This window comes from Anser anser, assembly GCF_964211835.1.
Source record: "Anser anser genome assembly, chromosome: 7".
NCBI lineage: Eukaryota > Metazoa > Chordata > Aves > Anseriformes > Anatidae > Anser > Anser anser.
The window spans coordinates 25,251,117-25,276,457 of NC_139727.1; the positions used below are offsets into that span (position 1 = coordinate 25,251,117).

General features: G+C 39.9%; 2 protein-coding genes and 1 long non-coding RNA gene across 19 annotated transcripts in view; 2 read left to right on the plus strand and 1 right to left on the minus strand.

Moving 5' to 3' along the window:
- Positions 1-2,487, minus strand: part of MARCHF5 (membrane associated ring-CH-type finger 5) — a 29,850-nt gene extending 27,363 nt beyond the window's left edge. For 2 of the 3 annotated variants that reach the window (XM_083844781.1, XM_083844780.1), the window contains exon 1: positions 2,044-2,197. In XM_083844781.1, the coding sequence (XP_083700907.1) occupies positions 2,044-2,171 (128 nt within the window). In that variant the 5' untranslated portion in view covers positions 2,172-2,197. The other variant, XM_083844782.1, reaches the window with a different exon arrangement.
- Positions 2,488-2,536: 49 nt separating this feature from the next.
- The window catches only part of CPEB3 (cytoplasmic polyadenylation element binding protein 3), a 93,973-nt gene continuing 71,168 nt past the window's right edge, over positions 2,537-25,341 (plus strand). For 3 of the 15 annotated variants that reach the window (XM_083844764.1, XM_083844773.1, XM_083844772.1), the window contains exons 1-2: positions 6,825-9,482; positions 9,826-10,742. In XM_083844764.1, the coding sequence (XP_083700890.1) occupies positions 9,401-9,482; positions 9,826-10,742 (999 nt within the window). In that variant the 5' untranslated portion in view covers positions 6,825-9,400. Of the gene's footprint in view, positions 2,709-6,823; positions 9,598-9,825; positions 10,743-25,341 lie in introns of those variants that run through there. The other 12 variants (XM_083844778.1, XM_083844770.1, XM_083844767.1 and 9 more) reach the window with 8 other exon arrangements.
- Positions 10,749-23,756, plus strand: LOC310902759. Its single transcript, XR_014586973.1, has 2 exons — positions 10,749-21,752; positions 21,844-23,756. It is a non-coding gene; the product is annotated as an uncharacterized lncRNA (long non-coding RNA).

Below are 25,341 nucleotides of genomic sequence, written 5' to 3' on the forward strand. Positions count from 1 at the left end.
TGACTGCATCTTCAGGTCTTGGTTATTCCAAGCTTCTGCTACTGACATCTTGCTCCTTGGTACCACTCATTCATTGTCTCCCACACAACTGTTTCTAAGTCTCCTATATGGAGCCCAATAGAGTCTTGGATGACACCTGCAGTCCCTCTTCATACCTCCTTTTCTGAAGCCTAGGTACTTCAAACTTCCCACTGTCCCTGTTGTTAAGTCAGTCAGGGACACCTTCCAATTATTTTAGATGATCAACTCTGTTACTCCAAATTTAGTAGGAATAGTCTTTGAAAAGGACCAGAGATACAAACGACAATTTCACAAAGCTGAAAGGATGTAAGACTATTAAACATACATCAAACCCCACATATGCATTGGGCATAACAATTACGGAAGAGTGAACTGGTTTGGCCACCATGTAAAAAAAGAAATTTAGTTACTGAATGTTCACTTAAATCTTTCATGACTTCTTCCACTGCTTTCTAGATGCCACCTGGTTCTAATGGTTTTTGGATAAAGTTTGTTGTAACACTGTCACGAACAGTGCTTTTGCTAATGCTGGGAAGGCTCTAAAGCCTCTTCCAAGATAGAGGAAACAGGACACTTCTACAAAACGTAAGCTTAAAAAAAAGTTGCAAAAATATCACAAAAGATTTGTGATTTCTGCGGCCTTCTGCATGTCAGTCCTAATTACTGTTACAAATGCAAGAGAAAGGCTTCAGTTTTCAGTTACCATCATCTCCATTACATTGATTTACTGCTCACAACGCAGATAAACACCACCTCACAGACCTATCCCAAAAGGCTGAATTAGGGCTTCACGACGTGATAAAACAGCCACAGACAGTAGGGCATCCACTCAGAATACCACAGTTTCCTTCGCCTCCAAAATAACAGCATGCTATGTACCATCAGACTACAAATTTCAGGATGGAAATAGGATGGAAAGGAGTTTTACTTAGTTTCAGAGGAATTGATTCTGCAACATTCTTCCACTCATGATCTTCATTCTTCCCTCTTCCTACATAATAGCTCTGCCATCATCCTCCCCCTTATTTTGTCTTCACTCTCTTCCCTTTTATTCCCTAGCTTCACAGAAAATGTCAAACTGATTACTTTCCTGATAATACTTCTAAAACTACCTCCTTCCTGTTACTTCTTGCAAAAACATTTCTAGTTCCTGACTCCTAGCCTCCTTGACAGTTATTGTTCTAAATTATAAACTCAATTCTCCAGTTTTCCTAAAATACAGTCAAAAAACACTTTCTCTCCCCCCATAACAACTCGCTTTTATCCTCATTCTGAAAGAAACTGAAATTCCTCATCATCCTCACCTTCCAGGCTGTGCAAGCTCTGCCCCTGCCTCATATAGCTTTATGTCTCCAGCATCTGCCTGATGACAGCCTGCATTTCGCTAAATCCTTTTTTCCTTAGGGGTGACCTGAAAAGGAGAAAAAACACCAGGCTTTAAGCTTCCTTGTGCTTAAAGCTTGACAGGTGTTATCAGCAGAAGACTGATTCCTTGTGGGTCCCCACCTTCTGAAATACCAGCCTATATCACACCTGCTAAATAACAGGTTATTTTGATGTTTATAGGGGAAAGTCTTAAGGGCTTCCTGGCTGACTCAATGCTGCACATCAGGAATCTTAAGCCCTCAGCACAACATGGTGAAAGTGCTACATAAGCAAATGAAGCCATAAAGAGAAAATAAACCTAAGTAAACATCCTTTCTCCCCTAACCTTAAGTCACAGTAGTTTATAGGTTGTACGTTTTAACAGCGCTCCAGAAGGCGACCATAAGGTTTCTCCAGAGACCATAAAAGCAGCAACAAACGACGCGAGGCCGAGGTAAGCCGAGCTCACCTTTGGGTGCTTTACTCCACGAGCACGTCAACGCTTCCCCTACCCCCGCAGGGCCTGGGCAGCCTTCCCCCGACCCCCAGCGCCCTTCCCGGGGCCCCTTCCAGCCCTGCCCTCCTCCTCCGGCCCGGAACCCTCCAGAGCAACCCCCCCACACCCCGCGGCGACACCGCGGCCCTCCTGAGCCCTACCGATAACGACACCACGCCGGCGCCCGCCACATTTCGCACTGATTTACGACAGAGCTTGCTCGAGCCCGGGTCCTCCCCGAAAGCAGAGAGCCCTGCCCCTCGCACCGGCCCCCGCGGCACACGCCCATCCCGGGGGTCCCTCAGCCGCCCCCCCCCGTACCTGTCCATGGTCTGCTGCAGGGCCAGGCCCGGCTGCTCCGACATGGCCGCCCCGGGCCCCGCGGCCCGACAAAGGCGGCCCCGAGGGAGCCGCGCGCGCGGCGACGAGGAGGGGGAGAAGGGAGCGAGGAGCCGGAGCCGCCCTCCCGCCGCACACCGACCTGGGCGTGCCGCGCGCTCAGGGGGCCGGGGCCGGGGCCGCGCTGCCGGGCGCTGAAGGGGAGGCGGCGGCACCGACGCCTCTGTGAGGTAAAGGCCGAGCGCAGCCGCAACGCCCGCCACCGCCTCCCTAGCACCGCGCCTGCGCCCTAAGCCGCAGGCAGGGCCCCGGAGGCCCGCCGGGAAGTGTAGTCCTGCCGCCGCCCGCCTGCGGCCGTTTAAAGGTCCGGCGGGGCGCGCCCCCTGCCCGCCGCCCGCCCCATGCCGCTCCTCGCCGCCGTCGCGTAGTGGCCGCCCGGCACCGCGCGCGGGGCAGGTACGGGCCGCGGGGCCGCGCTCGCGGACAGGTGTGTGCGCGTGGGGGGCACAGGTCGGCACCGGCCGCGCGCCCTCTGTAACGGCCCGGCCCCGTGAGGGGAGCGGGAAGGGGCTCCCGCCTTTCTCCTCCTCGCGCAGCGACCGTTACTCTCCTCAGCGGCGGAGGGGAGGGGAGGGGAGCGGCGCAGCCCCGCCGCCGCCTCCTCACCTCACAGCCGTGGGCAGGGCGAGGCCGCCCCCGCGCCCCCTCGGGGAAGGAGGCTCCCGCCGCTCCCCCCCGCCCCGGCAGGTGCAAGGTGCGGGCGGCTCCCGGCCCGGGCTCGGTGGGGCCGGTGGCCGCGGGGCTGCCGGCGGCGGGCGTGCTGCCGCCCGGGGGGCAACCTTCTGAGGTGCTGCTAAATCCGTCGTCACAGTTAGAGCGTTCCGGGTTCTTAGGAAGGTCTGTCAGTAACGGCCAGCTTTGGGCTTTCCTTTTTAGTTTTACGCCTGTTTATGTATTTATACATATGTATCCACATATATATTAAATATTTACCTCTTGGAGTGAGATCTGCTACATGTAACTAGCTCCTGAAAGCTTGTGTAAATGACAAGGTTGCTTTGTTACACCACAGTTACGCGACATGGCACTGACTGGCTGTGCACCTGCTCTAGGCTGAGAGGAGCAGAAATGGCCTGGTGGCTGCGTGCAGCCCGACGGGCCGGGTAGAAGGCTTTCTTTGGCCCTGCTGCCTTCGTGAGGGGAAAACCAGCCTGGTTTGGAGAGTCTTTGGTGAGAGAAAAGTGTTGTAAAAGTGTGCGTTAAAAAGTGAAGTATTGCACCGTTGTCAGATTATAGAATAATACAAACGCAGAGGTTGGTTACACTGTTGGTCCCTCAGCTCAGGATGCATTAGACCCGGTTTTATGTACGTTTTTCTGTTTTCACTGTTTGTGCCTGACCTTATTTTTCCCAGATCTTATTTTCCATTTATCCTTTAATAACTTGACTTGGACTTGTAAGCTGTATTATACATATAGAGTAGGGAGGGTGCTGTTTATTTTCTAATTGCTAGACATATCATAAACAGGATTGCTAAAGAAGCTACATTGGTGTAAATACTACTTATAGGATGAAGGCAGTGTGCTGACATCCTGTCCCAGAAAATGTATTTTGTACTTAGTCTCGGGACAGTAAAATTCAATTTTGCTTGCTCTGCTGAGAAGTCTTGGGTGTACAGGGGCCTGAATAAACCATATGGGCATGGCTTACTGGAAGAGAACCTAATAAACGCTTTCCCAATTATAGCTGTTTGTGAAATATAAGAGCAATATTAGGTATCAGAGTTCCCAATTCCTAAACTTTGGAATAAGTCAATTGTCTACTAGCCAAAGCACTAATCAGATAGGCCAGCCAAATGCTTAGGTTTTATATATTGATTCTTAAACCTTAGAAATCAAAGCAGGGATGCTGGCTTTATCCATAGGACTTTGTGACTTGTGCAATTTCTGTATTTCTGTTCTGGGGTTGAGAGGACATGCTAGCTGCCTGCCATTTAGGATAAAGCTATGAGATTATGATCAGCAGTAATGACTGTGAGCAATAGTTACCTGAAGAAATGTAACTAGAATCCAGAATCACCTGGCTACCATGCGAGGCTGAAGACAAAGCATGCTGCTTTGCTTTACCTCTGTTGGGTAGGGAGGGTTGAGGAGACTGATCAAATCTTGAATACCAAGTCAAATAGTAAATGCTTGGTAGGTATGTACATTATATTTCTTTGCAAACATGAAATACAAAATCATAATGGCAGACCTTGTAACATCCTATAAATAGCTTAAAAGTCCTGGAACCCAGAAACTGCTTTGTGCCTTTTCATTTTTCAAGACTTAATCGGACAGCTTGGGGTATGGGTTCTCAATTTGTCTTCTCAGAATCAAAGTATGACATTAAAATACATACGTAACCAACTGTTTCTAAATTTGAGAGAACTCTCCTTATTCCCTGAGAGAGCGAGAGTTGTCATTCCATCCTCATTTCTTCCCCCTAGCAAGACCGGATATGCAGCTGCTCTATTCAAGTGCTTTCTTTATTCGGCCCAACAATCTCCTCCTTCAATTCATTCTCCCTCATCCCCTTTTCCTCCTCCTTTTCTTTCCACTTTTATTTTTTCATGCTTCCTTCTTTGCATTGGCAATTTCCACTATAAATCTCAGGTTGCCTCTCAGAGCTATTTCATTTGTTAAATCATTGTTTCCCTTAAAAGATTCCTCTTTGTTCATTCCTTCCATCTATGTGGTGCCCATTGCACTGTCTCACTCGGTCCTCTCTTACCTTCACCTCAGCATTTGGGCCTGGAGAGAACTCCCCTGGGAAGTCTCCCTGTTGCCAATGCAAAGTGAAGGGCAGTGACTGCTACTGCCTGAGATCCGACTGGGCTCAGCCGCACTGATGCGGACTGGAGGTGGCAGCCATTTTGAATTAAATAAAACTGCACGTTTGAAGGCAAATGCAGAACTAAATGAAAACCACTCAAAATAACATGAGCTATTTAGGGCTTACATTTGGCTATCAGATTTATTCCCAAAGGTCATCTCTTAAAATACTAAATTGATAATAAACTTACACAGATTTAAGCTTAATAAAGAAGATGATAATTAATGTAAGAAGAATACGGAGGTATATTAAATATTTACCTAACTGTTTCAGCAAGGCCTGAAAAAGGGTCTGAATAATGAAGCAGGAGTTCTTTAATACAGTTCTTTTGATGTGACAACATTAAAACTGCTGGAAGTATTCACTGTTTTCAACAAAGTTAAGTAACCTGGCAATATGAAAGTATTTATTCTCTTTTGGCAATGCTGACTTTTAACTGCAATGATGGCGGTATATAAATTAAATGACAAGACCAGTTAGCCATTCTATATGTATTTGATTCCATCTTTTAAAAGACAAGGAGCCCTTAATTAAGCTCAAATGAAACAAATGTTATCTGAGAAAAATATTTTTACAATAAAACTCAGTTTTTCAGTAACATAATACTTCATTTTAACCGTTAAGCTAGTGGACTATTCACTTTACGGCAGAAAGACTAGCATGGGTTGTTAGCTGTAGTAGGCTTAAATTACATTATAATGAATTTTGTAAAATAAAAATATACTCAATACAATGTTAATCGAGTTAGCTAGGCTTATATGGGCATTTCTTACATTTGTTTCTTTGGAGCTGGCCCAGGTCAAGTAATTCAGATATCAGATTGAATGAAGCTCTTGTGTTCTGATATAGCTGTTATTATCTTTTAATTTCCAATTATGAAAGTTGGCTGGTAGAAATAAAAAGTGTTTTTCTTCTAGTGGCTAATGGATCAAAAACTGCCTTTACAACTTGGCTCTCTTTGGTTGCGGAGTGCTTCTCTGTTTGTGAATATCATAATGAGCACTCTCCTTATCTTAATAATTGATCTACAAAGTGAAGCTGTCTCCTGGGAAGAACTGACAGCAAGGGCGTGGTCCTTCCACGCGGATCCTCAAAGCATCTGAAAGCAATAACCCCAAAGTAAGAAGGGACATAAGGGAGGTGTGTAGAACAACCAGAGCGAGCCCTATACTCACTGCAATATTTAAAAAAAAAAAAAAAAAAAAAAGAAAAAAAGAGAGAGACATTTTCAGCTGCTGTAAGGAAGCAGTCCTGGCCCTTGATGATTCAGAGTAGGACAAACAGGTTAGAGCAAGCGTTCTGAAACTCTTAATTATAGCATTGATTTAAGGCAGGCAAACCACACAGTCCAACATAAACAGACAGTAGAAAGCAAATACAAGGGTGTTTTAACAACCCATTTTCAGCTACCCTAATTTATCTTTCTCAGCTTTAGTCATCTCTCTTTCACCCATAAAGTCATGCATATTTCATATTTTGAAAAATCAGCCTGCAACTTTAGAAAACACTGATATTTTCACGCTTCTGATTTCAACTATGTGATTTTCATACAAGCATTAGCATTTTTCCAGAATGATCAGTATTATAATTATCCAGAACAAAAATCCAGAATAATTCATGGATCAGTACAAGACAGAGTACAAATGCCTGTGAATTAAATTCTGAAAATATTATCTGACCTATGTTAATCATCAAAATGTGAATCCCTTATAAGATAAATTCCTTTCAGGCTGTGTATTGAAGTGGAGGTTGGAGATATGTGGGCAGTGGAAGGGAGGCAGTTGAAATGAGAAGCTGCAGCAAACAGAATAGATGCAATGTTAAATAGTAAAATTTTCACCTTCCCATTTTTTTGTGATTTTTTTTTTTTTGAAGAATTTTCAGGGTTGTAACAGTAACTGAGTAATGAAAAAAAATGGTAACTTGGGAACTGGAAGCTATTCATATAGTACAAGTTTTTGCTTATGTGCTGATTTTGATTTGTTTTAAGTTTTCATATTTGCCCTGTTTGTGTTTGGGTCAGAATGTTTTTAGAAATTGCATTAGGACAAGCGGTTACTTAATAATTTCTTCAAAGCAATGTGACACAATCTCCTTTGTAATAGCTGTAATCTTTCTCTAGCTGGTATGAGCTCACCATTAATTTCTTGCAGTAAAAGTTCAGAGTTCAGGAGAAAGTTTGGAAATACTGGAAGCTCTCCTTTGGCCAGCGCTCGTTGCTCTGCCCAGGCAGCTGTACGCTCTGGGGTTACGAAGCGATGCGTTGGGCGCTGCCGAGCCGCCCGCTGGGAGGCCGGTGCTCCCAGCCCGGCCGAGACTGCAAAGCCCAGAATGCCGTGGCAGAGCATGCGCCGAAAGCTTCCAGTTGTCAAAGTGCTCTTGCCAGAGTGGCCGAGTGTTTGTCATATACCAAACCCGAGAGAAGAAAATAAATATACTGACATTTTGTTGAGCTTTAAGTAGAGAAAATCCTAAAGGTAACTGTTCCTTAAGAATTTCTGCATTGACTGCATGGGTTACTGCATGCAAACGGAGCTGGTATTGCTGTGGGGATATAGATTTCCTGTACTGGATTGTAAATTTGCACAAATACTTACACCAGCAAATAACCAAGAGGTACTGCATATTAGTCCAGCGTTAGGCATTGGTGGCCTGCCTTTCAGCCATTTATCAGCCAGTGTTTTTCCATTCAGACTGCCTTCACTGCTAAAGGTAGGTCTTGACCTTGACAAGAGAGTTGAATTGTGCAGTGATTTTACCTTTAAGAAGTAATATGAAAATGAACGTGGATTGCAGCCCGTAGGATAAAGTTCAAAAACAAATAGCTAAGTCAAGGTACATATTGGAAGCCACTGCTGTGCTAGCCACTATAGATAACTCGGTGACTAACTGATTTAAATATACTTTATTGACGACAGAATTTTAGCATTTCAGCTGCTATATTTTGCGCTCCATATTTTTATACTGATGGCTCAGAACCAGGGGAGGGATAAATACTACCTTTTGATCTCTCTGATGTAGAATCATCTGCAATTTTATGCAGCCACAGGAGTAATGGTGATTTTGCCATAAATGCAGCTAATGGAAAGCTACCCAGGGCTTGGTATATTATGGCTTACTGCAGCATTGCTTTAAAATGCCTCTCAGGGTTTTCTGCACCCCCATCGGCAGCAGCAGAGCTGCCTGTTACAGATGCAATAGTTTCCTCTGTTCTTAGGATCTTGCCTTAATGTTGAATCACAATGTAGCCTTCACACGCTGGCTGGTTTCGTATTGAACAGGGAAATAATAGGCAGCAATCGAAGTAACTTAGCTGATAGCAGAAACCTGTCCTTACCCCCATTTTAACTAAAAAGGGTGTGAATGGCTTAGAAGAGATTTAAATACGAAAAATGTTAAAGGTGCACACGGACCAGCTGAAAACTGTCCCTGTCAGAAAGGGTCACTGACTTCACTCTGCCACCTTTCTTAACTGGTGAATTGATTTGGCTGAACTTTCCGTTGTTACATGAAAACAACCCTGGAAAGAAGGTGGTATTAGGGACGCTGACCTCACCTTCAGCTCAATACAAGTGCAGTTAGGTATTCAGTGATGACCATCTCTGACACAGTTTCTCAATTAAAGTAAGCAGGTTTGGCTCATTAAAATACTTTTGATATGTATAATAATCTTCTCAGTTGACTAGAAGTCTGAGAAATGCGGAGGTTCCTGTTCTAGTTTCATGCAGTTGCTGTTCATTGATGTCTGTATATGCATTATTATTGTGGTTTGAAATATTAATCAAAGTATGTTATCGGATCTGCTTCAGATGGAGCAGCTCTTCTAGCAGATAAGAGGCTCAGTCACGCTACATGTATTTGCTTCTTAACGTTTCAACTTACATCCACATTTGGCAAATAAATTGCTTGGCTAGTCTTTGTCTTGCGCGCTTAAAGATGGCTTTTAGAAGGTGGCACGTCTCCGCTGAAAACCCTTCAGTGCGCCCCATTTTTCTTTCTCACCGTGAAAGCACCAGAAGAATTACACTCTAACAACACCTCCCTGCCTGCTCCTCTTGGCCTTGCTCTTCCCTGCCGGCAACCCCGGCCGGCTTCCAGCGAGGGGCGGCCGAAAGCCGGGGACCCCGCCGCGGTCCCTGCACCCTTCGCCCCTGCCCAGGCCAAGTGCCCGAAAGCCCGGCTGGTAGGTGCGGAAAATAGGCAGCCGGCTCCTTTAAAGGTGCCCTGCTAGAGAAGGGGGTGGAGAAGAGCGAAGCCTGGTGTCTCTTTAACCTTGCTGAAGGACGCAGCAGTATTTATTGACGTATGCAAATAGCCAGGGGGAGGAGGTGGAGGAGGAGGAGGGTGCTTGGAAAAACAGGAACCAGAATCAGTTTCTCATTGCAGGGTGAGAGCTCTGAGTTCCGGTGTAAGAGAAAAGAGACGTGGCGAAATTGCTGTATATCTCTGCCCTATAAGCACATCTCTCATTTAGACTGAAGGGAAACAAGGCATCAAAAAGGGTGAAGCATCTTAAAAAAATATTTTAAAGGCTATCTAGCACGATCAAAGCTTACATGTTCCTAAATGGGGGAGGGGGAAGATTACGGGTTTGCCTTGCAACTTGCTGTAGCGTAGCACTAGCAATAGGACGAGATTTTTGGCCGGCAAATGATTAAAACAGCCTGCTTTGTGGTATGAATGACAATGTTAATAATCTGTCTTTGTGGTTTTTTCCCCTACTGTTTCAGCTGCGCAAACCATGCAGGATGATTTACTGATGGACAAAAGCAAAGCCCAGCCCCAGCAGCAGCGGCAGCAGCAGCAGCAGCAAGATCCAAACTCAGCAGAAGCCCCCTCTACGCCCATCTCGTCGGAGACGCCCAAGCCAGAAGACAACAGTTCAGTGACTAGTATCGGCACATCAGCTCCTTCCCAAAATAGCAAGGAGAAGATGCAGATGGAGTCTCCCATTTTGCCTGGCTTGAGCTTTCACCAGCCTCAACAAGAACCTGCAGCCGGCACCTCCTTGTCTCCCTCCTTCGGCAGCACCTGGTCTACGGGGACCACAAACACGGTGGATGATAGCTTTTTCCAAGGGATTACTCCAGTCAATGGGACAATGCTTTTCCAGAATTTTCCACACCATGTCAACCCTGTATTTGGTGGCACTTTCTCGCCTCAGATTGGCCTAGCTCAGACTCAACACCACCAACATCAGCAGCAGCAGCAGCAAGCTCAACAGCAGCAGCAGCAGCAGCAGCGGAGGTCACCTGTGAGTCCTAATCAGGCACCTTTTGCCCAGAGAAATGCTGCTTACAGTCATCAGCCCATCATGACCAGCAAACCGTCTTCCTCCTCTGCCTCCTCATCTTCCTCCTCCAGCTGGAATAACCATCAAAATGCAGCTTGGAGTACACCTTCCAACCCCTGGGGTGGGCTGCAGGCTGGTAGGGACCCTCGAAGGGCAGTTGGAGTGGGGGTCGGCGTGGGAGTGGGGGTCGGCGTACCCTCCCCCCTCAATCCCATTTCACCCCTTAAAAAGCCGTTCTCCAGCAATGTCATTGCCCCTCCGAAGTTCCCACGGGCTGCACCCTTAACCCCCAAATCCTGGATGGAAGACAACGCGTTCAGGACGGACAATGGCAACAATCTGTTGCCTTTTCAGGTAAATGACTACATGTACCTTCTATGTGGTGTCAGCTATCACACGGTGTATTTATTGCAGGAGGATATTTCACTTTATTGTTCTACCTGAGAGGCATCTCCATAATTCATATCTGCACCAAATTGTCACCTCATATGAAAGAAGTGGGGTTGATCCTAGGGGGTGCATACACAAAGATTCCAAATTCTGGCTCAACGTTAGGTCTTATTGTTCTTGTAATCTGTTCTTAAATGCGACCGTTGTTTTTTTTTTCTTTTTCTGTATCATCGGAAAGGTAGTAACTAGCCTTTCTACATGAAAAGCAGGTTTGGCAGACTATGTTCTATCGATGCTCTTTGTAGAATAATTATTTTTTATATTCACTCATTATGTGAGAAGCAGGAGATGTTAAAATAGCTTGCTTCAATTTCCTAACTGGCACGTAAATTTTAACTGAAGGTGCTATTTGACTTGAAATCCAGTTAATTATTTATCATCACTGAAATAATTAGTTGTCTTTATGTTGGGGAGTTTAACAGGGAGGTCTGTTCACATAAGGTATACGTATGAAAGGCTGTATATGTCTGACGTACAGCCGTGCTGTGGATTCACGGTGGATGCTTCGAATACATCTAGAAGCAGCGTGGGTGTGTATGGAAAGAGTGGCGTATCTGTCCTTTCCAGTAAGGAAATGCCTAATACAATTGACGTGTTTTAGAAATGGCAGGGAGGTATTGTATAAAATAAACCATTTTATGCTGTTCAAAATATTTGCAGAGAAAAGAGACAATAGGACACGACCTTCAGAGCCATATTGCAATGGAGTCTATTTACTAGCTACATAGCTCTGAAATATTTAAAGCTGCAGTGCCTTTCGCTGTTGTTTTTTTTTTTTTTTTTTTTTTTAATCTATGACGACAACAGATCAATTGCGGCTGAAACTGGGCCACACAGAAAATTTGCAATTTTAATGCAGAACAAAATCTGTCATGGTGCAAAATCCATTTTAAGTTGAAAAAAGCAGAGCATGTACTTGCAGCTATATCTATACAAGGTGAAGTGAATCTCAAATTTCTGCTAGGCTAGCTGTTTTTAGTCTCAGACATATCAAAATTTTCTGGTTTGGATTACAGTGAAATCATTCATATATGATTTCTCCTTAGGTAATAGCTTTCTCAGTAAACTAGAAACTCTCAAACATTTTTAACTTAGCAGTTCTGTAAGAATGGCATCTAGCGCGACACTTAGTATTAGAAACAAAATAAATAAATAAAACAAGATCCCCCCCCTTCACTTTAAGAGATTGTTGAAGTATGCATTCCTGTGCACTTTCCAGTCCCATTCAAAGAGGGCATCTTATAGTCAGCCCTGAAATTTCATTTTGCTGCTTCATTCTATTTAAAGGGAGAGTTGCTAATTTTTTATTGGCTACACTAAATGAAGGCGGAGTGGCTTCTGTTAAACTGCTGGGCAATGTCTCTGTAGCACTGAAGTCTGGAGAAAGGTTATACTTCAGATGCAATATGCCTAGTGAAGCTATTAGGTTGCACAGAATGCCCTAGCATAAAAGCTGGTGAATATATCTCCCAGTCCTTGTTTTAGGAGTGGGAAATGTTTCAATTTACGAGTATTCTTTCATTTGTCTCCCTGTAAGATGTTACAAATTCTGCTAAATTTGATTTAATAGGAAAAACAACAGTAAATTGTCTAATTTCTGTGGTTTGCTCAGTAAAACATCTTTTTACAACGTTACATACAACACTATGTATTTACAACACATACATACAACATTATATATTTATTATTGTGACTAGAAACTGTCACAAATTAAACTGTCTGGTATTTAGTCATCACTGGGGAAAAAAAAGTAGATAAACACTTTAAAGAGAAGTTCCTTTGATTTTAACTGAGGTTTTGAAAAGGTAATGTATTAGTCAATGTGTGAACTTGGAAACTTCTTTTTCTCTCTCTGAATATAATCTGGTATTTTTCTTTTCAATTGAAAGCAAATACTTAGACTACTTTCAGCACCAGCTCAAATAACGGTCTGATTTCAGAGACTCAGAAAACTTGTAATTTTTTTTCCTTGTAGATTTTTTTTTTTTAAATGAGAATTACTGAATTTTGCGTACAAGGTTGTGATCTGGATCAATGTTGATTGCTCCTATGCTTCACAACTTGCCAAAGGAATCTTGAAACTGTCCTTCTAATAGGAGGCAACTGTTCAATGTACTGTTTACTGCGTTGATAAAATGAAATTCATAAGAGTTTAATATTTGCTGCCTGGATTGTTGTTGCGTTTGTTTGCTTGTTTGTTTTTCCTCATAGAAATTGGGTAATATGTTGACTGAGTAAGTTCTGCACTATCAAGTAATTCTGGCAGGTTTATCCATGTACATCTGCCACCCCTCATAATTGAAGGGTTTTTTTTATTTGCTTCAGAAATACCTTTCAGTGAACTTGTCGTGCAAGTAAACATGTTAATTCACATTAGCAAGTTCTTTGTAGTAACTCATTCTTTTCTCTTACCTTGAGATTATAAGACCTTTTAAACATTTTGGTTTATATTTATTTCATTATGAAGATTTGAAGTTCTAGGAAAAAAAAATAATTGGAAAATCTTTCTCTAAGGAACATGTGTATAAGGCGATGCTAGATGTCTTCGTTCCTGAATTAGAGTAATAGATCAGTGCACCTCGTACTCATGGCAGCTGCCTTACTGGTTTTGACATACTTGTGCTGAATTATATGAGGACACTTAAAGTATCAGTTGGTAAAAACACTGTTGGCATCTGAAGCGTGATCAGTGCTGAAAGGCAACTGAAAATGCTTTGAAGGGGACTGTTTTCATATGCTCATGGAGGAAAACTGATTGCACTACATTAAAAAACGAACAAACAAAAAACAAAACAACAACAAGCAAACAACAACAACAAACACCTGGAGATCCGAAGCTGATAGTTGTAACGGAAAGCAAAAGAAGCAATTGGTACAGAATGAAGTGTACTGCAGCAAGTAAGGGTTGGAGATGAGTTCGCAGGAATAGACGTGGAACAAGGCCAGATAGAAAATACAGAAATGTGGCCAATCTGTTCTAAATATTCTTTGGCTTATGGGTGGTTCAGGCCAAGTTCCTGTGCTGTGATTGTCATGTGACAGGCAGTAGTGTTGTGCCATTATGCCAGGTTATCCTCCTCTCTGGCATTTGAGGTTGACATTAACTGATTGTCCCTGGGACCAGGGCCATGGTTCAGTTCCTTTTTTACAGCAGAGCAGTGGGGCTTGAAGAGAGCTATTGTCATCTCATGCTTCTGAGCTGCTCCCAGAACTCTCGTCCTTCAGTTCTCACAGGTGAATGGTATATTTCTTTTGGCTTTTGTCCATATGAATATATTGTGACACAGCTTGTGGGGTTAGGAGGATTGTTAGCGCTTGAAACAGATCCTTGGAAGCGTGGATAAGAAATTTTCTTTACTGTGGAGAAGATAGAGAAGGAATTAAATGCTAGGAGGACAGTTGTTAATTACAAAAGTCAACCATATGGAAGTTTAAAAATATCACTGTAACAAATAAGTGAAAGATTTGCCAGAAGTTGTGCAAATTTTGTCAGGAATGCTGCTTTTCTAGTAATGTTCTTCAGAAACAATAAAAAATGCACAATTGCAAGCTGCAGATTTAAAAGCTGCATAGCACTTTGGTGCTCTGAAGATTCTGGCATACATCAAGTCAGGCTTGACAGCTTTATTGATAGATACTTCTCTAACAACAACAAAAAAGGTTATTTATTGTGGATAAAATAGTTCTAATATGCCTTCTTTTGCAGAACCTGTTAATTGCCCAGAGATCAAAGATAACTGGGCTGCAAAAGTTTTGTTGTTATTGTTGTTTTCCATTGGTTTCAGCAGGAATTAGTCTGGATCCAGATATAATTTCTAAAGTTAGCTTATAATTTTATGCACCTTATAAAAAATAATATTCCAAACATGCAGCCAGTTTGTTGTGAATATATGGATATATGCAGAAATATGTGCTTGTATGCATGTATATTTAGAAATTTAGATTTAGATACACTAATTAGTAATACATTATCAGGCACAAGTACTTCATCGTGTGTAGTACTAAACACATCGTAGCTGTTTACTGAGTGAAATGACGAGCAAGGGAATGGCCACTGTAATGTTTATAATTTTAGCGTGATTTTCGGCTGATGATTAACAGACAGCTCCTTAAGAAGATATTTTCTTTGAACACTTGAAGTTCTTCAGGCCTGTGATATTAGCTCATACCTAGCTTTATCCACTCCAGTACAAATTTATATTCATAATAAATTGTGTATGCACACACCTAGGTACATATAAAATATACGTGCACATGCAGTAAAATAATACCCAGAATAATTGTCCTCATGTCTTAGAGAAAAATATTAAAATATATTATTAGCTTCAGTTTTGTAACATTATTTATGAGGAGTTTTTCAGGCTAAAACACTCTGTACCCTGGTGACTGTATTTTTAAAAATTTTGTTTAAGTCTAGGTATTCTTTTCAACCAAAAATCATATTATGCAGCAAGTCTATCATAAGTTTATTTTTTGAAACACTATTTCTCTGCTCTGAATCGGACATTTAGGGTGCTGACAGTGTGGTAGGTAACTGTACATAATATCAGTAGCACTACCGGTATCTTGAAAATAATTTCTTAGTGTAGTCTAATCTTATTGTTTCTTGTCTGATGATACTCTAGTACTGACAACCTGTGAGTATGTGAAACAAACAAACAAATGCACACAGAAGACCCAGTTGTGGAAATAAGTCTGCTTTTCTACTCCCCAACTCATCCCGCCGCCTTAAGTACTTCTGATGTTACTATTGCACAAAATATATATAACACAAAAAGTAGCCTGATTTGGAATATGGAAGTGTGAGAAGGCATGTTGTGGTATCTCAGTAGTCTTTCAGTATAAAAGCGATAACTAATACCTGACATTCTAGCTTTAGTAGTTGTGATAACATCACAGTTTTTTAGATACTTGAATTTTAAATGTCTGCATTTTCAAATTAATTAAAACACAATAACATAGAACAGAATAATAAAAACATCACGGTTTAATATTAAAAGTGTGATGATTCGAGCTCTAATTACCTATTTTATTGATTTTAAGTAAACAGTTGAATCATAGATAAGCCCTCATTCCACATTAGTGAAGGTAGAGCGAAGGTACAAGTTCAATATGCAGGTGATGGTCTGAGCAACTCCATATAGAGAAAGACTTCCTCAAAAACTTCCTCAAAAACCTTAAAGGTAGTAATGTAGTACAACAAAACAGTAATTTGTCTTAAAGGTTTGCTGAAGAAATTATCTGCCTCTCCTTAGGGAGATACGTTAGAAAGTGAAGAGCATTTTGCTATTTCCCTTCTTGGATTGTCTTCCCAGATTTTCATTTTTCTGCCCTTGTGAATTGAATGTAAGAGGAAGAAAGACATGGAAAATTAGCGTTTTCCTCTTTTAGGTGATTTTCAAGGAGAAAATATGAGTTTGCTGTATGGATGATGAATGTTTCCATTTCTTAGCATTTGGTAAAATAGCTCTCCTTCCTGAAGATCAGTCACGAGTGCTTCCTGGATGAAGCACAGCAAGGGGAAATGAAAAGATAGCACTGCTTAGTTTGAAGTTACATGGGGATTTTAACTACAGAGACCTGAGTTTTGCTTGGACTGGATAGACTAATGTGCTTTTCAAGACTTTCAAATTAGTCTGAAGGGAAAAATAACAAAACTAGCCAGTGATGATCTTTTAGAGAGATTCAAAGGCTCTCTGGCCTTTGTTTTTCCTACTGATCTCTTGACATAGTGTTAGGAGTTTGAAAATACCATTCATAAATAAAATATACTTGTCGTAGAAAATTTATCAAAATGTTATTCCAAACTATGGCATAAACTCCCAAAGGAAGTAAAGGCCTTGATAAACGTCACTGCTTTTTCCCTAAATAAGCATGTTGTTTTGCTTTTGCTTTTATAATAGTAACATGTGATATGTTATTTAAGGAGAAAGGTCTGCTCAAGTCCTCTAGCATAATGGCAGTTAGCAGACTTCAGATGTAAAACGTATTTTCTTTCTTCCCTAGTTCTCTCTCCCTGTCTCTCAACTCCCAGAAATCAATAGAAAAAGCTGTTTGTGTGTAATTGTTGGTTGCAATTACCTGCTGAAAGTGGAGCACTGTATTCTGTAGGCAAGAAGGAGGATTGTTTGCTTGTATTCCATGTCTTTGAAAAATCGTGCTTTTGCTGTCAGAAGGTATCAAATGCTAGATAAAGAAATTCCGTATGGTCTTCAAGTGAGGGGATGACAGGAGTAGGTAGGGTTTACTGCATTCTCTCAGAGGTAATTAGACTTCTGGTCCCCTTCTAGTCCCTTACAAGCCCAAGGTACTTGGTTTCACAGGATGCTGCCTGAAGTAGGTCTTGCTACTTCGTGTCTCAACCTACATGGTCAGTAAGGTGGGATGGAAATGAAATTTCAGAAGGGGCAGGAAGCAGAATGTTCTAGTTCCTGTTGACTCAGCGTAAGGTTAGCTAAATTCCCCTTTGGACTCCTTCTGTTGCTGCGTGGTCTAATAACTTCCCTTCTGTAGGGAAGCTTCCTCAATGTCTACATATGCTTAGAGATTATATTTTTTTTCTTTTAGCCAATAATAAGAGTAAGTGAAACACATAGTATGAGAGAAATAAACAATGCATATTGCAAAGCTTTAGGCAAATTTTTCATTCCTAGTAATGAACTTTGTGAAAAGTGTGAAATTTGTGTATAAATATGTTTACAATATATATGCACATGCATAAACAGATGCATACAGGTATATATAAACAGTTCATTTTCTTCAAAAAACAATTCTAATAATATTCAATGGCTTCTGCCTTAGAATTAATAAAGTAGAATTGTTGTTGTTGACATAATTTACCTTTTTCAAACTTAATGTCAAACTTTTTTCAGTGGTGTTATGCAACTTGAAATGTAATAGTTCACTGTTCTTATTGCCTAACAGGTGTGTCAGAGCAATGTTTAGACGCTTTAGATCTTAGGCTATTCTAACATTTCATACATTCTCTAACTAGGTTTAAGGTACCATGTTTTTTAATTATTTCTGCTTTATTTCATTTTTTCTTGTTTCATTTTTTAGAAATTTAAGCAAAGAGCCGAAGCGTTGCTTTTAAGCAGTTATTAGAATGTACATACCAATAATAAACAAGTGTTTTAAAGTAATTAGATGAAAGTATTGGTTTTGTTTATAGAAATAGGTCTTCATTTGTGCAACCTCTTTACTACTTGTAAATTTTAGACTTTTAAAAAATGTAGGCAGTGGAATGCTGCAGAAAGTTTACCTGTGTATCTTCAGACTTGGTCATCATTTTCATTTGCTTTTTCATAAACTTCAATTATGTGATTCTATTTTTTCTATTAAGTTCACAGTATTATTTGTAAAACACAGCTAACTGATGCCTTCCTTCTTCTCATTGTTCAACATGACTTTGTTTTTATTGCATGCCTTTCAGAATCATCCCAGACATAAAATTGTCAATTATTCTAAGATCTTACAGAAGAGAAGCACTGTATGGATCACGATAGATACTGATTTGTCTTGTCACATTAGAGTTAGCAGGAATTACACCACTCCTTCTTCTCTAAAGATGTACGTAAGAGGCACTATTTGGAGAAATCATTTTCTTCTCAGTGTTCAATTTGAGAACACTAAAAAGCTTTTTCTTCTGGAATATTTAGCATACATAGCTTTTTATTCAGTGCAGTACATCCATTGACTGCCTTTGTTTGCTGCTTGTGTGAATCTCAGAATGGGCACCAGAAAGTGAAGAAAATAAATTATCACATGTGAACAGGTCTAGTTACTGGGCAATTATTCAGGAATTAAAAACTCTTCATCAGAGAAAAGAAGAAAAATATTTAATTTCCTCAAATGAGACCCGCTTTTGGCTTCTTTCAATTGCCTGTGTTGTTCTCTGCACACCTTCCAAATTCTGCATGAAACAACATAGAGCTTCCATAGACAAACAAACTTTAATTACTCAAGAACATCACTGCAAAGGTTTATTCTGGACACTGGCTGAAACGGGTTGCATTGGAAAAAAGATCTGGATCACATACTTAGCTATGGTTTATTCATGCAGAATGGTACAATTTAAATTGCACTAACAATATTGCTTCTGCACTTGCTATCTCTTTGTATGGCTTTGCAAAATTCAGAACTCTTTTAAATTTCCTAGAGCTTAAGTCAAATGTTTAAGCAAAACCACAGATTGTCTTGCGTGTTATGATGATGACATTCATATGATTCATCAGCCAAGTTGGAATCTTTTGATCAACACCACAGATTGTTCTTGGATTAACAGAGTTAATGAAAGTAATGTGTGTGGAGCACATACTGTCAATGGGTTTCAGAGACATTTGACGTTTGGGATTCCTGCCAAGGTTTTGGATGTAGTGCGATTTTGTGGGCCTAACCCCTTTTTCTTGTTTCATCCAGCCTTGAACTGTTCAACTCCGTTCCTTTCAAACTTCCCTTCTATTTCTTTCTGTTCCTGCTTTTTGATCCTTTTTTTTTTTTTTAAATGAAGCTTCTCGTTTGAGTTGGCCTTCTCTATTCCGCTTTGTACGTCAGAGTTTAAAGCTACAGGGCAAGGCCCAATAAACTTCTGTAGTCATAAGGTGAATCACGTTCACTTGCTCTGTGTGGGAACTTAATGGCATAAGGGGTTTTAAATAGGCTTAAACAGACTTAGGTAAGATGGAGTTGTCAGAAATATTAGATGAAAGTTCTAAGTTATCGTTTGGTTAAATTTGCAAAATTTCTGTAACACACACTTAGTTTGAATGTGCTGAATTGATTTTGTTTTCCTGTCCCCTCACCCAGTTTCCAGAATGTGTGACTTGGGATGGATTTTCACATGGATTAACATAAAAGCATTTCTGGCATAAGAAAACAGTATTTTTGCAAAGTTAGAAACACATTATTTATCTAACATGGACATTTTCTCTCTTATATAATTTTCTTTTATGTCATAGTTGTAAGCGGATGTTCTGGTGAAATTCACCCTTCCTACATGGAAGAACTATTGTGAGATGTGCTGGTCTTAAAAAGACGCCCTAAAAGTTATTTTTGGCAACAGTGTGAGCAACTTAAAGCTGACCTTTTAATGAGAAATGTCATTCAATTTTAGAAAGTGGCACTGTATATAATGTAATATATTTCTGAATTACTCATCTGCTGAAACTCGTTTGTGTTCTCAGAGTGGTAAAGCCTTTTTTGCAAGTAAGATTTGCTTCCTAAAGGCAGTCTGGAATTATGGCTTCTTATGAGAGTTGTGAAAAATAAAATGTATCAAACATTTCATTTTAAAAGACTTGAATGATAAAATAATATTTTGGATTAATTGAAACTTCATAATTCCTCCTTGGAAGTTGCTACTTTGTTCTCCTTGAAGCAGTGGAAACATTTTAAGCTCTTGCTGCTGTTTGATAACTATTAGCAGGGGAAAAACATAAAAGGAAGAAGTTGCCATTTTGCCTTGCATGATTACGTAATTTTTACCTTGTGAGACTTAAAAAGGACAACCTAGTGTGTCTGACTTGATATTAAGGAATAAAGTTTACATCATAGCTATAAAATCAGTACTCTACATCATCTCTACCGTTTAGTTTATTAACACGTACGGTATAAATAAACTTAGGAACAGGAATGGAACAAAATTGCTCAGTTAACTTAGAATATCTCAGAACAGTGCATTGCAAGTTGTTCTACTAAATGCTCGATCACCTCCGTTTTTCAAGCCTGCCTTCCACTATCATGACCATGAACACCCAGTCATTCCCTTTCTCTTTTCTAATGACCTTTTCTATTTCTTGCAAACTAAATTTTTTTCTGTCTTTCCTGTTGATCTAAAAAAAAAAATAATAATGATAATATTAGATCCTTCCAGACCAATCAATTAAGCATTAAGAAGGCAGTGTTAAGTTGAGAAAAAATATCTGGAAAATGTAACCCTTATTTTTATAAGTAAGTATGGTACTTTAATTCAAGTAATGTTTTTTTGCATGTTCAGTAATATTTTCTATCTCATGCAAGTATGACAAGCTCTGCTTGAATTGCTGTGAGCAGCTCTTGTTTGTATGTTATAGTAGTCCAGGTCCAGGTGACCTTACCTCTACTTAGTTTATTAGGTGGACACCTACAATGTAAAAGGCAGAAACCTAAACTTTAAAAAGTTTATCATGTGTTAAGCAGCTGGAAATACGGTAGAGAATTAGCAGCATGTGACAGACAATCATGAGCTGTTATATGGCCTTACAGCAGTCAAAAGATCATACTTCAGAAACTGTAAGTCTAACATACTAACTACTGTGTTCCCTGTGGTTTGACAAGGAAGCGTTCTCTACTGAGAACAGAGCTTTTTAGGCAGATCCTTCAGTGCAGTATTTTGTCAAGGAGATTTGTTAAATGCATTAATGAATTAACCTGTGGGTAGCTAGTATTATTGCCGTTTGCTACATGACCTTTACAGTAACTGCACATTTGTAAAGGGTTAATAAATGATTAATGTATTAACTAATTATTAGGGTTCAGTACATTAACAGATGGCTTGTAACCAAACAATATAATCTATTGTTGTGCTTAGTAACCATTACGATCTATAATAACCAAGTCTGTCAAATGTTTATGGTATGCTTTATGGTTTCGAGATTTTCTTTAAAGTATTTATAAAGATACCTTTTAGATTTATGATCAATGTAACAGTCTAGTATTTCATCACTTTAAGTGATTCTCATATTTGTGTATTTGTTCTAGGCTCGTTTGCTTCTTCCCATGTCGTTGAAAAAAATAATAACTCAAAACAGTGAAACATCTCATAGTAACAGAAAGGGCTTTTCTTAAAACTCAAATCCTTAAGCAGTGGATAACTGCAGTACGAAGACTAAAGCTGAACAAAAGGATGGAGGAAACAAAAGTCAGGGATGAGAAAAAGTAGGATTTTTATAATGCAAAATGAAAGTGAAGTTGCAGTGTTTCTGTGTATGGTATCCAAGATGACGATGTACCTATTTGCTTTCTGTAGGTGAGAATTTCAGCAAATGAAACCTTGCAGCCATTAGGCTGGGTTTTGCATTTCAGCAACTTGGTGATTCCTGCTGCTTTTGGCTGCTACTAAATGAATCCGTACCTGTGATGTCTGGGAAATAAAATCGACCGTAATTGTCAGCAGAGCTAAAAAGTAATGTTTTGATCTAAGCTACTGTAGACAGTCTCTTGTACCTTGTCTAAACAGGAACACACTCTTCTGACATGATTTCACAAAGTAGAAATGGAAGATTACTTATATAACAACTTCTTTTGTGTTAGGCAAGGGAGAAGTAAGTGACTTCCTGTGCCCCATTTAAAACTATTTGAAAATGGATTGCAGTAAGTTTTACACTTTGTTTGGAAGGGTTCAGTTTTTAGAGAATGTTCTCTTGGTATTTTTCCTTGTTTTAATATAAGCTTGAACTGGTATTGGTTTTAAAATACAGCTCAGTCCTTAGCTCAGTTGGACATGTAGATGAACAGAAATAATGTAAAAGAGGGAATACAATGAAAATATCTTATTTTTTTTGAATGCAGACGAGGAAAGATGCAAAAGGCATCCCTACTAGAAGTACCCTTTTTTACAGAGCCTGGAATTTTGTTTGCCTTTTCAGTTACTTTGATGCTTATTGTTTGTAACCGTCCTGAAATTTACTAAACTCTTACCTTTCCCCTTTCTGTGTCCTTTCTGGTTGCTGAGGTTCCAGTTTATAGTGAAGATAAGAGTCTTTGAGCTCATGACCTTTTAGTTAGTAATATTAAATATCATCCTGCTTTGCTGCAGTTCTTCAAATTCATTCAGTTCTTTCTGTATGATAAGCTGGTCTCCTGTATATTGATAGCTTGCAAATATCATTAGTGTGTTCCTACGTAATACCAACTTTATTGATAAATTTGGTTTCAAGATTTGTTTTTAAGAAACTCCATTAGTAACTTAAGGTGATTTCTGCTCTCTCTCTTTTTCCTTTTTTTGACCTTTTCTTTCTTATCTCAATTGCACTATTTACCACTTTTTTTTTTTTTGGCCATTCATATTGTTACTTTTGCTTGTAGCACTTTACGAAGTGCCATATTGAAGCCCTTGCTGTATCAGCTGTATTGTACTCTTTCAAGAACCAGGTTTCCTGTTCTGCAGGACATTGCATAATTATTATATGATGCTACATTATCTCTAATTTTCTCTTTCTTAAATGTATCCTTGAATTTCAATCATAAAAACTAAAAACAGTGTTTGTCTTGTGTATTTTCATATCCTGCTCTAGTCATTTGCATTTCATTTTTATTTTACCAGTCAGATATACACATTACCCACATTCTTGCCTGTGATTTAGTCACATTCTTGCTTTAGTCATTCCGCTAACTGCATTACCAACTCAGGCTCCTTTTGATAACATTACTCACATTCACACTGATATCTATAATTGGACTGGATGATACTGCTTTGTCTTTTACTCTACCCTTGTCAACCTGATTCCTGCCTTTGTATGTGAAGACTGATTAGGGAGGATATGTTAATTGCTCCTGACTTCTCCTGATACTTTTTATTTAATTCTTTATCTGTCTTGCTAGACTTTTTCCTAGACATCTGTTGTCCGAGTTATTAATGCTGAACTTGTTAAAGTTTCCCCAAACCTGCTTACGTAGCTGAACACCCTGATTCTTTCCTTACAGCAAAATCTCTTAAGGTGCCTGTCAGTTCTTATTACCTTGTACAAAGAAGGAAAAATGTGTTAGAAGTCATCTGATTTACATCTGAAAATGTTTACCCTGTCTAGAGCACTCTATATTTCTCCTGTACTAAATCAGTTTCAACTTCTCTAATGTGAAAGTTTTTTTATTCCTGTGAGTGTCTTTTCCATTTTTGTGAGAATTTAACATTAAAAATAATAATAATTAAAAAAAAAAAAACTATTTTCAGTGCCTGTTAGCAAGAAAGCGTAGGAAGAAGGTGGCAGGCTGGATTTTTGTGTGTGTCTCTTCTAAAGTAGGTTTTTAATTCTTGTGCCACAACTTGTCATGCATATTATTCATGCTGTAATAATACGAAGTCAGGGTATGGACAGCTTACATAAATGATTTTGGTAATTAAAAGTATACAGCAGCTAATAGGTTAAATTTTTTTTGGAAGCCCTGCTGGATGCAAAGTGACATCACACTGAGAAGGTCACCTTCTTGTCTTCTCTGGGAGATGTTTTTCATTGAGAGTGTTTGTGGCCTGTTTTAGATCTCTCAGTAAATGACCTCACTCTTCTTTTCTTACTGAACAGCCATTCCTACTGTACTTTCCTACTTTGCTTTTTTTTTTTCTTTTTTTCCTTTCAGAACTAAAGGACTGTATTGGCATTGGAATGGAAAAATTACTGTCTTCTCTAAGGGTAGTTCTCCAAACCAGGAGGTGACGAACTTGTTCAGGATGAACAGATGAAGTATATTATTCCTTTTTGGTTGAAACATCTAGCTGGAGTTCTGGCACCTACAAGTTGTTTTGCTCAGGAGTCACTATTTCCTGAACACAACAGACATGAAACAGGGACCTGGCTTGAAATATGCCGAGTAGATATTATTTTAGTCACATTGCTTTTAAAAGCACAGTGGCTTTAGGTGAGAAACAATATTTGTTTGCCATAAGGCTTAAACATTTCAGTAACTCTTATTTAAAAAACAAGAACAGCAAAACATTTTGGCATTATATCCAATGTCAGTGGTTATTGAAAAACAAAACCACTGTTTCTGTTCCAGAGAAATCCTTGAGATTCCCTTTCTGTGGTGGCCAAAGTAAATGAAGTTGCTGGGCAGTGGTGCTCAGACATCTGCTTGACAGTTCCTACCTGCATGCTTTTCTGTCTCCCATTTTGTCTTGTTATCCTACAGCATCATGAAATAGACTTCTCATTTTGTAAATCTTTTTGAGATGATGGCTTCCTTGTACTGTATGTCTCTACTCTGTTTTGCATTATACAGTTCAGACAGTGCAGACCCTTTCATGCTGTAGTGTCTGCAATACTCCCTTTCCATTTGCTGTCTTTGCATCTTTGTAGTGTTTTTTTTAAATGTTGTGATTTTAGATTTGTGCTTAACTCGTGCTGATGGAGCTAGCAAGGTGAGTTCTTAGGTCAATGTAAGACTTTCCTTGCTATGGGACACAGGGATAATTCTACTGAACAGAGTTGTGGAAGCCCAAAGGTAACTTATCAATGTTGAACTCTTGCACAGCAGGCCAGTGAACCTCTTAAATTGTCATTTTAATAGCTCAAGGGTATAATGAATGGCCTTCTAAATCCCACTGCTGACACTTTTTTTTTCCACTTGCTTGTTTTTATGAACTGATGATCATCTTGGGTGTAACTACATTAATCCTATATTTTAGAATTGTTACAAGCATTTGTTACTGGAATCAGTTACTATAATAGAAAGTGAATACATCAGCTTTTTGAGATGCATTCAGCAACTGGACGGATGAGCAGATTTTTATCTAAAACATCACATTGAACAA